This window comes from Mercenaria mercenaria, chromosome 1 (assembly GCF_021730395.1).
Source record: "Mercenaria mercenaria strain notata chromosome 1, MADL_Memer_1, whole genome shotgun sequence".
Classification (NCBI taxonomy): Eukaryota; Metazoa; Mollusca; class Bivalvia; order Venerida; family Veneridae; genus Mercenaria; species Mercenaria mercenaria.
The window spans coordinates 47,766,537-47,784,182 of record NC_069361.1 but is presented as its reverse complement, the minus strand read 5'-3'; the positions used below and the strand labels follow the sequence as shown (position 1 = coordinate 47,784,182).

General features: G+C 36.2%; 2 protein-coding genes across 2 annotated transcripts in view; both read right to left on the bottom strand.

Annotated features, from left to right (window-relative positions):
- LOC123539466 (zinc finger protein 836-like) overlaps positions 1–17,646 on the bottom strand; it is a 31,076-nt gene that overhangs the window by 6,222 nt on the left and 7,208 nt on the right. Inside the window, exon 2 of the mRNA XM_053545266.1 lies at positions 807–2,083. Coding sequence (XP_053401241.1) covers positions 807–1,946 — 1,140 coding nt within the window. The 5' untranslated portion in view covers positions 1,947–2,083. The remainder of the gene's footprint in view (positions 1–806; positions 2,084–17,646) is intronic.
- On the bottom strand, positions 13,652–14,230 carry LOC123522938 (zinc finger protein 64-like). The gene has a single exon (XM_045300477.2). It carries the CDS (start codon positions 14,228–14,230, stop codon positions 13,652–13,654), a length of 579 nt encoding a protein of 192 aa, XP_045156412.2.

Here is a 17,646-nt window from a genome sequence, read left to right as displayed (position 1 = left end):
TGTGGTAGCTAGAAATGTCTCGTTTAAACTATTTTCTTGCATGTTTTCTCAAAAGTCTGTTCAGATTTCTACTGGTTTCATATGATTAATCACAAACCTTAAGTAAGTCTAAATAGATCTGATGCATTATCACCAGGGCCCAGTTGTTCGAAACTTTAACAGGCGATTAAGCGAACAGCTGATTAATCTTTAAAGCTGTTTTTCTGCATTTCAGAAAACGTTGAAAAACAAATGAATGAGGTAAGCACTTTGATCAATGAAACTCTTTACAATATAATCAAAACATCATACTAGTGTTTCCCACCAAGTCTAGTATTTTGAACAAAAATTTAACTGGTGGTTAGTTCAACAGCTGGTTAAAGTTTCGAACAACCAACCCCTGGTTAGAACAACACTACTTTCAATTCTGCAAATAAATTGATACAGTTAGAGCCATAAAGATAGGTTATTAAGAAAAAACTACTCAAAAAAACTTTCTACTTTGTTTATCAATATTCCAACCTTTAACAAATATTAGAGAAAACAATTATTGAAAACAGGATTTAGAATATGCACAATCTTATTTTAAGTTTGTAACAAATAAAATTTCAGTCACAGGCAATATATGCCTTTCAAGCACATCTCTCCTAATGAATCCTTATATATGTATCTTAAAACTGATAGTTAACATGCATAACTAAAGCATCACATTTAAAGTGTATCTCTCCCTTGAATGTTTTCACACAATATTTTTATATTACTGCATCGATGACTTGCATAATCACAAACATAATTTTTAAAATATTCCTCTTTTGGATGTGTTCTCATATTTCTGTTGAGATAACAGCTTGAATAACATGCATATTCACAGGTTTCTCACTTAAATGTTTCTCTCTTGAATGCGTCCTCACATGGCTCTTTAGATTACTGCTTGAAATAAATGCATAACCGCAAACATCACATTTAAAGGGTTTCTCTCCTGTATGTCTTCTGTAATGTACCTGTAGATTACCTTTTGCATTACATGCAAAACCACAAACATCGCATTTAAAGGGTTTCTCTCCTGTGTGAACACTCATATGTCTCTTTAGCTGACCATTTGACTTCGCTGCATAATCACAATCATTGCATTTAAAGGGCTTATCTCCTGTATGAATCCTAATATGCATCTGCAAACGACTATTTGAATCACATGCATAATCACAAACGCCACATTTAAAGCGTTTCTCCAATGTATGAATAGCCCTTGTATGTGACTGCAGACGATTATTTGAATCACATGCATAATCACAAAAACCACATTTAAAGGGTTTTTCTCCTTTATGTTTTCTAATATGTATCTTCATATTACTGCTTGAATTACATGCATAATTACAAACATTACATTTAAAGGGTTTCTCTCCTGTATGGTTCCTCATATGTCTCTTAAGATAATAGCGTGAATTACATGAATAATCACAATCATCACATTTAAAGCATTTCTCTACTGAATGTATTGCCATATGTCTTTTCATAATACTGCTAGACTTACATGCATAACCACAAACATCACATTTAAAAGGTTTCTCTCCTGTATGATTCCTCATATGAACCTTTAGAGCACTATTTGAACGACATGTATAATCACATTTAAAACATTTCTGTACTGAATGTATTGTCATATGTATTTTGAGCTTACTGCTTGAAGTACATGCATAATCACAAACATCACATTTAAAGGGTTTCTCTCCTGTATGGCTCCTAATATGTACCTTTAGAACACTACTTGAACGACATGCATAATCACAAAAATCACATTTAACGGGTTTCTCTCCTGTATGAATTCCCACATGTGTCTTAAGATTAAAGCTGCTACTACTTTTATAGCTGCAAAAATTACATTTAAAGATCTTCTTTCCTATCTGCTTCGCTCCATGTTTCACAGTGTCACTATTATTAAAAGTACAAGGAATGTCATTCTGGTACATAATTCCTTCAATTGTCTGTAGCGTAGTTATGTTTTAATGTTCTGTATCTGTACTGAACTTGTCACTGGTTTGTCCTAATGCTGACTGATTTCAAAGTAACAGTCTATGAATGGACTAGGTCTGCCATCAATAGAGACCTACAAAAGATAAAATGGTACAGAAAATGACTCAATGGACAAACAGTTTGTTCCATTCTATACATTTTAGGCAATAAGTATTATTCACACTTCATAATTTTATTATAATAAATGAATGTCCTGAAATATTGATTTTGGTCATCATTCAAATTTGACTAAATCATGTAACATTTTCTTGAACCTTTAGCCTTCCGGTGGCAACTGATTCTGCCTTTGCAGCCATCAGTGCAGACCATAGTCTACACTGTTCGCTATTATATCAGTAATTTTTAACACCGTTTCGAATAGTAAATGGTACTGCCCAAATTCAATGATTGACCAGTCCACTTTAAAACTTTAGCAGGCTATTATGTTCAAAGGAAATACTTATTTACATTTTCCTGTTCGTGCTGTGTACTTTATTCTAAAAATAAAATTCTATTACAGGACTCGACTCTTGCTTGCTATTGGGCCACAGTCACCTGAACCTCGACTTCTTACTTCCATGTAACAGCGGATATCATTTTCACCCCAGATTTCCAGCTTCAATGAAAAGGGTCTGTAAATCACAGGTAACTTTGCTTCCTGTAGTTTCTTTCTTGGCATCAATATACACGGCCTGACATAAAGCAGAGTTTCAGCAATATCATGTTCAGAGCCAAGGAGTCACCGATTCAATCGGGCTACTATGTTTACAGCATGCTTGCTAGGCTACCTTGACACTAGATTTGTGAAGCCGTTAATAAAAAGGTTGTTCAAACAAATCTCTATTATAGGTCTCTCAACCCCTGAAAGTGGCCCCATCTGACACAAAATTTTGAAAGGACAGTATAATGATGTTATTGACAAAACCTGTTGAAGACTCATCGGGCAATTCTTGAGAAGTTGTTTACACGTATTGCTACTTTCCACCATTTAGATACAATTAGGAAAGGACCATACAATAATGCTACGGATCATGTTTAATAAAGATCCATCAAACGTGTCATGGCAGAAAGTTGTTTAAATGTATTTCTATATTTAGCGTTTGGCCGAATGGCCTCACGAATATATTTTGGAGGGAACGTTCAGATAACAGAATCAAGCTCTTGAGACCTCTCTCTTATAAATTGTACCATTAATAATACACTTCCGATCTATTTGTAACAATCTATCTATAACAAAGCAAATGGTTAACTATTAAAGTATATTGATGAGAAACAAAAACAAATGTGCCTAGAATCTATGACCATCACAGATTCACTGCGTGACCTTGCATTAAGTTATCTAAACTGTCTGCTAAAAGCACAGGCTGAAATACCTTGCCACTGATAGACCTTATATAATCTTAATGGGCTATGTGAATAGAGACCAGTTAATTAAGGACTGCTTGACCATTGTTAACTCATCCGCAATGTTCATGAATGGAATTATTTTGTAAAGCGCTGGAACATCTTTTTGATGTGATTAGAAATAGAATAAAGATTCTATGATTTTCAGAAGTGCTCTTATAACTTTGGCAGTGGGTTAACACTTTTTTGTTGATTTTTTTTACTTTGGAATGGGAGTTGTTTCCTTTAAATTTGGAAATGTGTCTAATTGGCATTAGTCAGGTGAGAAAAGTTTAAAATATTTACTTTGCAGAACACATTTTTAAACTTCGGTATTTTTTCACTTTAATAATCATTCCGCAATTTGTCACACTCCTGTCTTGACTAGCTAAAATGCAAGTTGTTCTACATTGAGATTATGGTTTGAATTCAGCCAGTATTTGTTGGCAAGTAATAACTGCCATCTTGAGCAAACAAAAACGATAAATTTGATCAATTCATTACACTATTCATAAACAAACTCATTAACAGACGCCTAGAAAAGCCCTAGGGAACAGGCTAGTCATCCAGTTACAGGACTGCTACAATGCAGCCGCAAACGAAGTATCTGAGTATCTGACAGCTAGACACTTCAAAACTTGTTGACTATGCGGATTCTCGAAGAGTATTCCTTACACACTATTTTACATGGTGATATTGGAATTGCTTCTGTCAATTGCTAGTATTACTTGCTCAGCTTATTGTGATGGCTTATTCTATCATCTGACATTTCATAGTTACCATCCCTCTAAAGTCAAATTATTTAATTGAACTGGTAACTGAAAATAATTGTAGAATGAAACCTTTATAAGTAAGGTACTGTTAAGACATTTTCATCTCTTAATTAAAACTTTAGAAACAAAATACAGCTGATAAGAATAAGATAGTTATAACTAGAATTATATGATGATAATTTTATAAAATTTATTCGAAACATACAAATCCAATTATAGTAAAGTTTTATACTAAATTGTATGTTTTATATAGAGTATATGCAATACAGTGCTAATAAAACATTATACTATGACTGATGAACATTCACAACATTGTTTTATTATGTTGAAAATTGCTACATTATGCCGAGACTGACCAAATAAAAATAAAATGTAATTTTTTAAAAACTTAATCTGTATTATGGAAGTGTCTGTTTGCTCAATACAAAAACTGATGACAGATTTTGACTCTACAGGGAATAATCTATCTGACTGTAAGGTCTCATGAATACAGCATAAAAACAAGAGCTGTCACAGGAGACAGCACGCTCGACTATTCGATGCTGGATAGTGAAACTAGGCACATTTGAGGAAACTGGAGCTGTCACTGGAGTGACTCCAATGGTGGATGAAGATATTGCACAATAGCCCGAGTAAAAAAAAATAAGTAATAAAAGAGGTAAAGATAAAGTGTATCAAAACACTATACAAGGATATTCTAAGCAAAAAGGGGGCATAATTCATTAAATATTGGTGCAAAAGTTATGCAACGTGTGTCATATGATGTGGGTAACAATGTGAAACAACTACTTCAACAATTATTGAGTTTGAATCAGATCTATTCAGTAATAACAGAGATAGAGTGGAAGTGCATCAAAACTTTAACATGAAATTCTAAGTAAAAAGGGGGAACAATTCATGAAATATTTGTGCCAGAGTTATGCACCTTGTGTCATATGATGTGGGTGATGATGTTGAACAAGTATCTTAAGTTTGAATCAAATCAATTCAGTAATAACAGAGATAGAGTGAAAGTGCATCAAAACTTTAACCTGAAATTCTAAGTAAAAAGGGGGAATAATTCATAAAAGATTGTGCCAGAGTTATGCACCTTGTGTCATATGATGTGGGTGATGATGTTGAACAAGTTTTTTAAGTTTGAATCAAATCCATTTAGTAATAACAGAGTTAGAGTGAAAGTGCATCAAAACTTTAACCTGAAATTCTAAGTAAAAAGGGGGAATAATTCATGAAAAAAATGTTCCAGAGTTATCCACCTTGCTTCATATGATGAGGGTGATGATGTTGAACAAGTATTTTAAGTTTGAATCAAATCCATTCAGTAATAACAGAGACAGAGTTAAAGTGCATCAAAACTTTAACCAGAAAATCTAAGTGAAAAGGGGGGATAAATAATGAAATATTGGTACCAGAGATATGGCCCTTAGGTCAGATGATGTGGGTGATGATGAGGAATAACTATATATAGTTTTAATCAAATTCATCAAGTTATTACAGAGATAAGTAGAAAAAAGAGAAAGTGTAAAAAAAAACTTTAACCAAGGTGGGGACGCGGAAAGACGCCGATGCCGGATCGAGTAGGATAGCTCTCCTTATACTTTGTATAGTTGAGCTATATAACATAGTTATGAAGATCTGAAGTTACAAATTTCTCTGTCTTCGGTTTAAACCACAAGTCTATTTCCTATATGATATACTAGTAAAATTTTCGAGAAAAAAAACGCAACTTGGCCCAAATTTCAATTCTTCATACGTTTGTTTCATTCTTAAGGTATGTTCTGAGTTGGGAAAACATAGCCCTTTATAAGGTTTATTAAAATAATTTTGCAATGTTTGGATGATGCAAATTAAGCTGGGGTGGCTAGAAAAGTCACATTTAATCTATTTTCTTGCATGTTTTCAACTGTATGTTAAGATTACTACTTGTTTCATATACACTTATAGCATAAAGCCCCGTAAGAAAGTCCAAGTAGATCTGATGCATAATCACCAGGTTAGAAAAATGCTACTTTCCAATTCTGCACATGAATTTAATATACATTTAGAGCCAAAAAGATAGGTTATCAAGAAAAAAATCCAATAAAACTTTCTACTATGTTTATCAATATTCCAACCTTTAAAAAACATTACAGAGAACAATTATTGAAAATAGGATTTCATAAGAAATTAATGTATTTTATGTTTGTAATAAAAATGCTTCAGCCACATTTTAAACGAAGGCATTATGTGCCTTCCAAGCATTTCCTTCCTAAATGAATCCTTATATGAATCTTAAGCAGGGGCCCCCTGTCCGTCGTCAATGGCGCTAATTATACGACAAAAAGTAAATTTTGGTGCTAAAAACTTTATTTGGCTAATTTCAGTGGCGCCAACAGAAGAATGCAACAAAAATCAGCGATCAGATTTTTCTCACTGTCGTAAATTTCTTACACTGTGCACCGGAAATAAATGCAAGGTACAGGTCGTACGTAATCGATTATACATGATGTGATGTTTATTTCACCACCTGTAGGTTTTGAGTCGCTAGTGACATTTAGGGGAACAATTTATTAAATAACTGGATGAACTGATGAGGTAACCCAGCTGATTAGATGATTACCCACGCAGTGACAATTCTCTGGTATCTAAATAATTGAAATACATCTGTGTTTGTTACGGAATGACTGTAATAAGATTTTTATCTTCACACAAGTGGTATGTTGCCTTTCACAGACTATTGGCTCCAACTTTGGAACAACTGGCCTAAACTTTTTCTGATTAACGAATATGTTGGGGCAAAGTGAAAGTGTCCAGGAGGAATCCCTGCTAAAGATTAAACAACAGGCATAAAATATCAGTTCACCTTCAACGTGTTTCTCTCCTGAATGTTTTCTCACATTATTTCTATATAACAGCATTGATAACTTGCATAATCACAAACATCACATCTTAAATATTTCTCTTTTGGATGTATTCTCTTATGTCTGTTGACATCACGGCTTGACTAACATTCTAGTACATATTCACATTTCACGTCTGAAGGGTTCTCTCTTGTATGTGTTCTCATATGCATGTTTAGATTACTCATTGAATTACATGCATAACCACAAACATCACATTTAAAGGGTTTCTCTCCTGTATGTCTTCTGTAATGTACCTTTAGATTATCTTTTGCATTACAAGCAAAATCACAAACATCACATTTAAAGTGTTTCCCTCCTGTATGTCTTCTGTAAATTCCCACTACCGTCTTTACTAGTTGAAATACAGTTATTAGTCCCCAAAACTATAGGAATGCGCTTTTCCGTCCGTCATTCCATCCTTCTTGAATTTCATGTCCAGTCCATAACTCTGTCATTCATTATTATTACTTGGCACAAATGTTCCCCTTGATGAGACGTGTTACATGCAAAATCCAGAATCCGGCTTAAAAGTCAAGGTCACACTTCGCAGTCAAATGTTAACATGGCATGAACAGGGTCTGTTTCAAGTCTGGTCAATTACTCTTGTCATTCATAAAGGGAATTTAATATTATTTGGCACAAATGTTCCCCGTGATGAGACGACTTGTCACGTGTAAAATCCAGACACCTAGCTTAAAAGTCAAGGTCACAATTCGAGGTCAAAGGTCAACAGGGTATTTTCCTGTCTGGTCCAGAACTCTTGGAATCCATCAAGGGATTTAAGTATTACTTGGCACAAATGTTTCACATGATAAGACGTCTTGTCATGTGTAACACCCAGAACCCTAGCTCAAAGGTCAAGTTCAGACTTGGAGATCACTATCCTTCAAGGGATTTCAATATTACTTGGCACTAATGTTCACCACCAGGAGATGAAATGTCATGCGCAAGAACCAGGTCCCTAGGTCTAAGGTCAAAGTCACAAAGGCCAAAGGTCAGATACAAGAATGACATAATCTGGAGCATTTCTTCTTCATGCATAGAGGGATTTTGATGTATCTTGGCACAAATGTTCATCACCATGAGACGCATTGTTATGCGCAAGAACCAGGTCCCTAGGTCTAGGGTCAAGGTCACACTTAAAGGTCTAAAAGTCAAATTCAAGAATGGCTTTGTCCGAAGCATTTCTTCTTCATGAATGGATGGATTTTGATGTGACTTGGCACAAATGTTCAACAACATGAGACGGATTGTCATGTGCAAGAACCAGGTCCCTAGGTCTAAGGTCAAGGTCACACATAGAGGTCAAAGGTCAAATTCAAGAATGACTTTATCCGAAGCATTTCTTTTCATGCATGGAGGGATTTTGATGTAACTTGGCACAAATGTTCATCACCATGAGGCATCCTTGTTTTTAGAATTATTTCCCTTTGTTATTACTATAAATAGCTCATATTGTAAATTTTTATTACTGACCGTAGGGAAAGCTCGAGACAATTTTTCTGTGGTATAACATGCATGTTACATCAAATATTAAGTGTTTTTTTACCTATCTCTACCTGGTCAAGTGTTTTATGGACTTTCATTACATAGAATTTTTAATAAGGATCAACTTTTCTTTGTCCTTTTGTTGTTACTATAAATAACATATTTTTTTATAATTGGCCAAACAATCCATACGAAAATACAGGTGCTAGTGTAAAGAAAGAGCTATGACGGGCATTACAGTCTGTAGCTGATAACTTCGGAGTGACTATTTGGACAAGTCCAAGTCAGGAGGGTAATCGATAATTATCATTATCGAAGTACACACTTCTATATTATACTACAAACTGGAATGCTTACTTTGTAGTAGAAGATTAGTACTGGCCGTAGAGTGTTAGCCTTACATGCCCGATTCTTTTTATTTCCATTGTCGCATTGGTTCGAATCCCATCGTGATTTATAGTTTTTTAAATCTTTGTTTTTTTTTATTTATGTTTTAATTACATTTTTTTCAAAGATGAATTTTCTTTCTTTTTTTCTTTTTCTCTTTTCATTTATATATTTCTTTTTTATATCATACAAATGTATCAAACAAATACAAAAATATCATAACAGTACATGTCAAGCACAAGAGGCTGATTCGGATTCGGATGCAGTGTCCGTCTCAGAATAATATCCACATTCTGATGCAGTGTCACCTTTAAACCCTTTAAACAGAAATTAATTTAATAATATTTCTATCTAAATATATTAATAAATTCCAGGAAAAATGAATGATTATGGTGGTTACCCTGAAAGAGAAACTCAGAAGAAAAAAACACAACTGGATTCGAACCTACGGCCCGCAAAATTCGACATTTCAAACATCAATGCTTACCCTGTGTGAGTGTTCATTCTAGGCCTCGCCATGGGGCCATTGGCGCGTATTTTACCGTATTGGCGCATAAATGTTTTCCATATAGCACCCATTGGGGGCGCACTTTTTCAGAAAACAAAATATTCAATCCGTTTACGAGTAGCCGTATCATGCGCCGACTTCCAGCTGTGAATCGAATATGACTCTTCCGATGACGTAACGCACATTTTCATTGGTCGGTGTTTAAATAGTAGCCAGTCTCCGGTCGCCTAACAACAGATAGTTTTCAATGTTGCTATGCAATGGCGGAAAAACATGTAGTAAATGTTGCAATTTGAAGAAAAAAGAAATCCAATGACATGTCCCAGACCGCTAGATTGCTCAATAGTGTAACCACTATGCAAGAATCAGGCGACAAACATTCATTCCATAGTAAATAGCTGTCGCCAGTGTCGGAACTGTGGTTAGGTTTAAATAAAGATAAAAATATTATGACTTGTAATTATGTTTTAAGAACGGTGAAAGTAATACTTTGAACACTGATGTAAGAAAAGTGTTAAAAATATAGCCTTTCATTTCAAGTAAATCAAGTTTTTCTTTCACGGCCCCTGTTTTTTTTCAAATGTCCCCAACTTTTTGCCTCAATGGGGCCCTTTGACCCCACTTAAAAAATTTCTGGAATGAACACTGCTTACCACTGAGCTACTGGGACTAACAGACGTGTTGCCATAAAATATACCCTATATTATTGTTTATGTAAGCTGCTTTACCTTTTTTGTTAGTTTTATAAGTCCAGAAAACATAAACAAACATGACGTCACTCCGAAGTTATCAGACACGGACTGTACATTGTGACATTCTGGCACTCTTGTTTATATTAATAGATGTTATGAAATAAACAACAACTGTAGGTTTTTGTATATGCAAATTTTAATCTAAGTGTTTTGTTATAACATATTGTATATATATATATTATATATAAGTACAGTATTGTTTTTACATTATTGACAGATATTGATTCATTATGTTATATTGCAGTAGAGACAATTTAGGTGCCTTCCAGTAAGTTTTGATTGTTTGTTTTGCGTTTAACGCAGTTTTTCAACAGTATTTCAGTTACGTAACGGTGGGCAGTTAACCTAACCAGTGTTCCTGGATTCTATACCAGTTCAAACCTGTTCTCCACAAGTAATTGCCAACTTCCACACATGAATTATCAGAGGTGGAGGACGAATGATTTCAGACACAATGTCTTTTATCAAACTGTCATGGAGAACATACGCCCGGCACAGGAATCGAACGTGCGACCCGGCGATCCCGATCCGTACACCAACGCTCTCCCTACTGAGCTAAGCAGGTGGGCTACCTTCCAGTACTTTGTATTGCATGGCAATACTTCATTCACTCGTTAAATACTGAGATTATGGTTTGAATTCAGCCATTTTTTCTTGGCAAATAAGTATCGCTATACTGAGCATGTTGAGCAAACGAAAATGATACATTTTATCATTTCATTAGAAGAAAAGGCTAAGATGATGATATGGTTACAGGACTGCTAGAGGCTCAGCTACCAATTATCTGACAGCTAGAAACTTCCAAACATACTATGCCATCAAGCAGAGTGCACGTGGGTGAGCGAGGTAATGGCAGGGGGGAGGGGGTCTATATGTACATTGTTGTAGTGACAGGATACAAAAGGGCAAGAAAATAAATGATTTTTTAAGTATGATGGACAGTTGTGACCTTTTAGCTCAATTTGTGACCTTGACCTTTGATCTTGAGTTGATTTACGGGCTCTGCATGTCGTCTCCTCGCCATCTACTTATTTATAAGCCAAATTTAAAGCCAATACCTTTAATGGTTATACAGCTATGCTCTGGACACAAATTATTACAGATGGACAGACTGACGGACAGATGCAAGCACCGTCACATATGTTCTGTTTTTTCAAAACAGGCTTATAAACATACAAGAAGAAAAACTTCACAAAGGAAAGAAAAGAAAAGCTAAACCAGCTGAAAATGTGTCTGCAACACCCCCCTCCCCCCAAAGAACAGACTGCAAATGTTGAAAGCACTGTAAGTGAAAAAAAGCAAATTTGATATTGTTATCCCATACCAAATGGGTTTGTGGTGAGGAATGGCAAAGAAATATATCTGACAAAGGAACGAATGGGGGTGTCCAGGTGAATATTGATCGGAAAAAAAGTGGGGGGTGCATGATGAGGATGGTGGGGGTGACTTGGTGAGAAGCGAGGAAGTTTGATTTGATTTTGTTGTGTTTAACGTCACATCAACACAATGATAGATCTTATGGCAACTTTCCAGCTTTTATGGTGGTGGAAGACCTCAGATGCCCCTCCGTGCATTATTTCATCACGGAAAAGTGGGGGGGGATGGGGGTTTCCTGGGTAGAACCATATGCCAGTTGGATACCTTCCCCGCATGAAGAATTCAACGTCCAGAGTGAGGCTCGAACCCACATCAGTAAGGGGAAAGTGATTTTAATCAGAGACCTTAACCACTTGGCCACTGAGGTAGGATACAACTTTGCATGTTGATTAATGTTCATGGAAAGGTTAAAGGTGTGATAAAAAAAAGAAACAAGAGCTGTCTCCATAGGATGACACATGCCCCCGATGGCACTTTGAATGAATAGTTATGGCTAATGTTAGAGTTTAGGACCTTTGACCTACGGACCTGGGTCTTGCGCGCGACACGTCGTCTTACTGTGGTACACATCCATGCCCAATAGTGTTAAAATCCAAGCATGAATGACAAAGATATGGACCGGACACGCCCATCAATGCACTATGTTGAAATATGACCTTTAACGTCTAAGTGTGACCTTGACCTTTGAGCTACGGACCTGGGTCTTGCACGCGACACGTCGTCTTACTGTGGTACACATTTATGCCAAGTTATTTGAAAATCCATCCATGGATGACAAAGATATGGACCGGACACGAATGCACTATCATGAAAAATGACCTTTAACGTCTAAGTGTGACCTTGACCTTTGAGCTACGGACCTGGGTCTTGCACGCGACACGTGTCGTCTTACTGTGGTACACATTCATGCAAGTTATTGAAAATCCATCCATGGATGACAAAGATATGGACCGGACACGCCCAACTTTCATGAAAAATGACCTTTAACGGTCTAAGGTGACCTTGACCTTTGAGCTACGGACTGGGTCTTTCGCACCGACACGTCGTCTTACTGTGGTACACATTATGCCAAGTTATTTGAAAATCCATCCATGGATGACAAAAGATATGGACCGGACACGAATGCACTATCATGAAAAATGACCTTTAACGTCTAAGTGTGACCTTGACCTTTGAGCTACGGACCTGGGTCTTGCGCGCGACACGTCGTCTTACTGTGGTACACATTCATGCCAAGTTATTTGAAAATCCATCCATCGATGACAAAGATATGGACCGGACACGACAACTTTCATGAAAAATGACCTTTAACGTCTAAGTGTGACCTTGACCTTTGAGCTACGGACCTGGGTCTTTCGCACGACACGTCGTCTTACTGTGGTACACATTCATGCCAAGTTATTTGAAAATCCATCCATCGATGACAAAGATATGGACCGGACACGAAAATTGCGGACAGACCGACAGACTGACAGATGGTTCAAAAACTATATGCCTCCCTTCGGGGGCATAAAAATAACTACAGCTTCATAAACCATTGCCTGCTTGTTGTGCATGAACCGCTGGCAACTGAGCTTTGATTCAGAAATAAAAATTTTCTCAAAGGTTATTCAATTGCCTAAAAGACAGCCAATCATTGATAAGGATTTTTTTTTTAAAAATGCCATCCTAGAAGCAATGCACAAGTCATGTCAAAATGCTGTTTATGACCTTGTTAACAGCTCTTTGTCACATGGGCAAAACATTTTCAAAATGACTTTCTGGCAACGTTTTCCCAAGAAAACATTATCATTGTAATATATTTAGGTGTATACAGCTCATGGACTAATACTGTATTCTAGATACGTTACTTGTGTAATGTGATGCCAAAAACATTTTTTCTGATTGGCGAATTGTTAGCACAAAGTGAAATTGACCCAAAGGAAATCCTGCTAAAGACAACTGACCATACAACATGCATAACTACAAATATCACCTTCAAAGTGTTTCTCTCCTGAATGTTTTCTCACATTATTTCAATATAATTGCATTGATAACTTGCTGCAATGCATAATCACAAACATCACATTTTAAGTATTTCTCTAATAGATGTGTTTCATATGTCTATTAACATCACGGCTTGACTAACATACTAGTACTAATCACAGGTTTCATGTCTGAAGGGTTCCCTCTTGAATGTGTTCTCACATGTTTGCATAGATTACTCATTGAATTACATGCATAACTACAAACATCACATTTAAAGGGTTTCTCTCCTGTATGTCTTCTGTAATGTACCGTTAGATTAGCTTTTGCATTACAAGCAAAATCACAAAGATCACATTTAAAGCGTTTCTCTCCTGTATGTATTCTGTAATGTGCCTTTAGATTACCTCTCACATTACATGCAAAATTACAAACATCACATTTAAAGGGTTTCTCTCCTGTATGAACAATCATATTATGTCTCTTCAGCTGCTCATTTGACTTACATGCATAATCACAAACATCACATTTAAACGGTACCTCTCCAGTATGAATCCTGATATGCGTCTGCAAACGACTATTTGAATCAGATGAATATTCACAAATGCCGCATTTAAAGCGTTTCACTCCTAAATGAACAATCCTCGTATGTGACCGCAGACGATGATTTGTAGCACATGCATAATCACAAACATCACATTTAAAGGGTTTCACATGCTTCCTCATATGTTTTTTTAGAACACTACTTGAATGACATCCATAATCACAAATGTCACATTTTACATGCGTCTCTCCTGTATGTATTCCAACATGTGTCTTTAGATTAGTGCTTATATTACTTTTATAGCTGCAAAAATTACACTTAAAAATCTTCTGACCTATCTGTTTTATTCTGGGTTTCATAGTGTCACCGTTATTAAAAGTACAAGGAATATCGTTCTGGTACATAATTCCTCCTGCAGTGTAGTTAAGTTTTAATGTTCTGTATCTGTACTAAAACTTGTCAATGATTTTTCCTAACACTGTCTGATTTCAAAATAACCATTTACAAATGGGACTTGGTCTGCCATCAACATAGACCTACAAAAGATAAAAAATAACCTTTAGAGAATGAACCAGATTGTTCAATTCCTGGGCTTTTCATCCTTATATAACAGAGGCCTGTATAAGGCCACTTCCCGATTCCAAAAATATACTATTTTTTCCCAACTGTGGCAGAGATATTTCCCAGAATACAAGGTAAGATTTCCCAAAGTCATGCCAACAGATGGTTAAGATTTTGTTTACACTTTAGTATTTCCAGAGGAAGCGTTTGGTATTGATTTTTTGTTGCACTATAGCGTAACTGCCCAGAACCACGTGTGACATATAACAAGTCTAATCCATTATGTTCCATGGCCTGGATTTTAGTCCGTGTTTCAGGGGAGATAAATTTAATTCGTCTTTCTGTGTTTACTTCCTGATGATTATTTTTCCCAAAATAGACAACTGTCGCGCATAAATTTCCCAATTTGAAAGGCCTAGGCCTCTTCCCAATTTCCTGACGAAAAGCCCTGAATTCCTTTCATTTTAGGGCAACTTATCCACAGTTCTCATTTGAACTGGAAATAATTTTTTATGTTCTGAAAGATTGTTTTTGATCATCATTCAAAACTGACCAAATCCTGTAACAATGAGTTTCTTGAACCTTCAGCCTGCAGGCGGCAACCGATTCTGCCAGTCTGCAGGCTGATCATGGTCTTCACTGTTTGCTATTATGCCAGTATATTTTCACTAAACACCCTTTCAAATAATAAATGGTATTTCCCAAATTCCATAATGAACCAGTCCATCTTTAGAAATTTAGCCGGCTAAAAGTTAAAGGCTAAGATAAAGGCAATACTTCTTTACATTTTCTTGTCCATGCTGTGTACAATATTTTAATAGAAACATACCCTATTTCTGGACGTTTGCTAATAGGGAACACGCATTTTTATTTTTATGCGACAGCTATCTAAACATTCTTGTCTATGTCATACTTTCATTTCAAAGCGAAAAATTCTTCAACCCAGATTTCCAGCTTCAATGAAAACTATCCTGTCAATCACATGTTACTCTGCTTCTTGTAATTTCTTACTTGCAAAATATACACCGCCTGACAGGAAGTATAAGTTTAAGAAATACCATCTCAGCCCAGGGGCTGCCAATTCTGTCAGGCTACTAAAATTTACAAGCATGCTTGTTGCGCTACCTTGATACTAGAATTATGAAGCAATTACTAAAACAAGAGGGCCACGATGACCCTGGATCGCTCACCTGAGTAATATGAGCTACATGTTTCAAATATCAAACTGATGCTAAAATATTAAGAAAGTACATCAGTAGGTCACATTCATGGTCATTGAAAGTCATTTTTAAAATTGGTGTGCAAAACTACATGTCAACTAAATTTCAAGACTGTATCTGAAAAAAAACCCAGTATATGTAAGTAGGCCAGTAGGTCAAGGTCACAGTCAGGTGACCCCCTAATCATTTTGGGTCATCAGGTAATTACAACTAAAACAATCTAGGAAATATGACCTGATAATTGTTGAAGTATTATTCCTATATAACTAATATAATAAGTGACCCCCGGGGCAGGTCCTCTTTTCAACCCAGGACTACAATTTGAACAATCTTGTTAGAGATCCACTAGGCAATGCTACATATCATATATCAAAGGATTCAGGCCTTAGACTTTCAGACAAGAAGATTTTGCTTTTTTTTCCTCTATGTCTATGTTTAATTTGGGACCGCCAGGACATGGCCTCCCTTCACCCCAGGGGCATAATTTGAACAATTCTGGTAGAGGAACACTAGGCAATGTAACATACCAAATACTAGTATCAAAAACCTATGCCTTGCAGTTTTAGGCAAGAAGAGTTTAAAGTTTTTTCCTATATATGTATATGTAAAACTAGAGCACCCCCACCCACTTCCCCCCGGGCAGGGCCTCTTTTCATCCCAGGGTAATAATTTGAACAATCTTGGTAGAGGACCACAATGCAATGCTTCATGCCAAATATCAAAGGCCTAGATTGTGCGGTTTCAGACAAGAAGATTTTCAAAGCTTTTTTCCTATACAAGTCTATGTAAAACTTTGGACTCCAAGGGCGGGGCCTCTTTTCACCCCAATTTGAACAATCTTTATAGAGGACCATAGGATGATGCCACATGCCAAATATCAAGGCTCTAAAATTTAATGTAGATAAATTCTTGATAAGAAGCTGTTTTTAACATATTTCTACTTTCCCCCTTTTTGATACAATTTGGAGAGAACTTTATACTAATGCTGTATATTATATACCATTCTCAAATACGCTCATTTGATTGGTTGAAACGGGTGCAGGCGCGAGTCCGCAAAAAGCGATATTGACCCGCAAACGTGATAATGACTTGCGATACCACTTTTTCTTATACGTATGAAATATGGGCCTGTCAAGCAAGTGCATTTGAGAAGGGCATATAATATAACAATAATAGACTTATGTTTCGGTCATTATGTGTTTTACGGACCTGTAAAAATGATACTGACCGAGGACACATATCATTTTTATAGGTCCGTAAACACACATATTAACATCAACATAAGTCAATAACTATATTACAAATCACATTCAATGATTATTGAAGATACATCAAACATTTCATGGGAAGAAGTTGTTTAAACATGTTAAAGATATGTCTATTTTTAGCTACAGACTGAGTGCCCAAATTGGAATAACATTTTGAGAGAACCTTCGAATAACAAGTGAACAATTTATTTGTTTTGGGTTTAACAAAGTTTTTCAACAGCATTTTAGTTATGTAAAGGAGGACAGTTAACCTAACCAGTGTTCCTTGATTCTGTACCTGTACAAACCTGTTCTCCGCAAGTAACTGCCAACTTACCCACATGAATCAGAGGTGGAGGACAAATGATTTCAGACACAATGTTTTTCATCAAGTCATCAGGGAAATACGCCCGCCCGGAAATCAAACTCAAGACAACACTATCCGTTGACCAATGCTCTCCCTATTGAGCTAAGCAGGTGGGCAACAAGTGAATAAAGTATTGCCATGCAATGCAAAGTCCTCTATTGGAAGGCAACTTATTTTCTCTACTGCAGTATAACATACATGTA

What these genes read in the sequence shown, in the direction of transcription:
- LOC123522938 (XM_045300477.2), bottom strand. Translation starts at nt 14,230, where the DNA reads ATGAGGAAGCATGTGAAACCCTTTAAATGTGATGTTTGTGATTATGCA.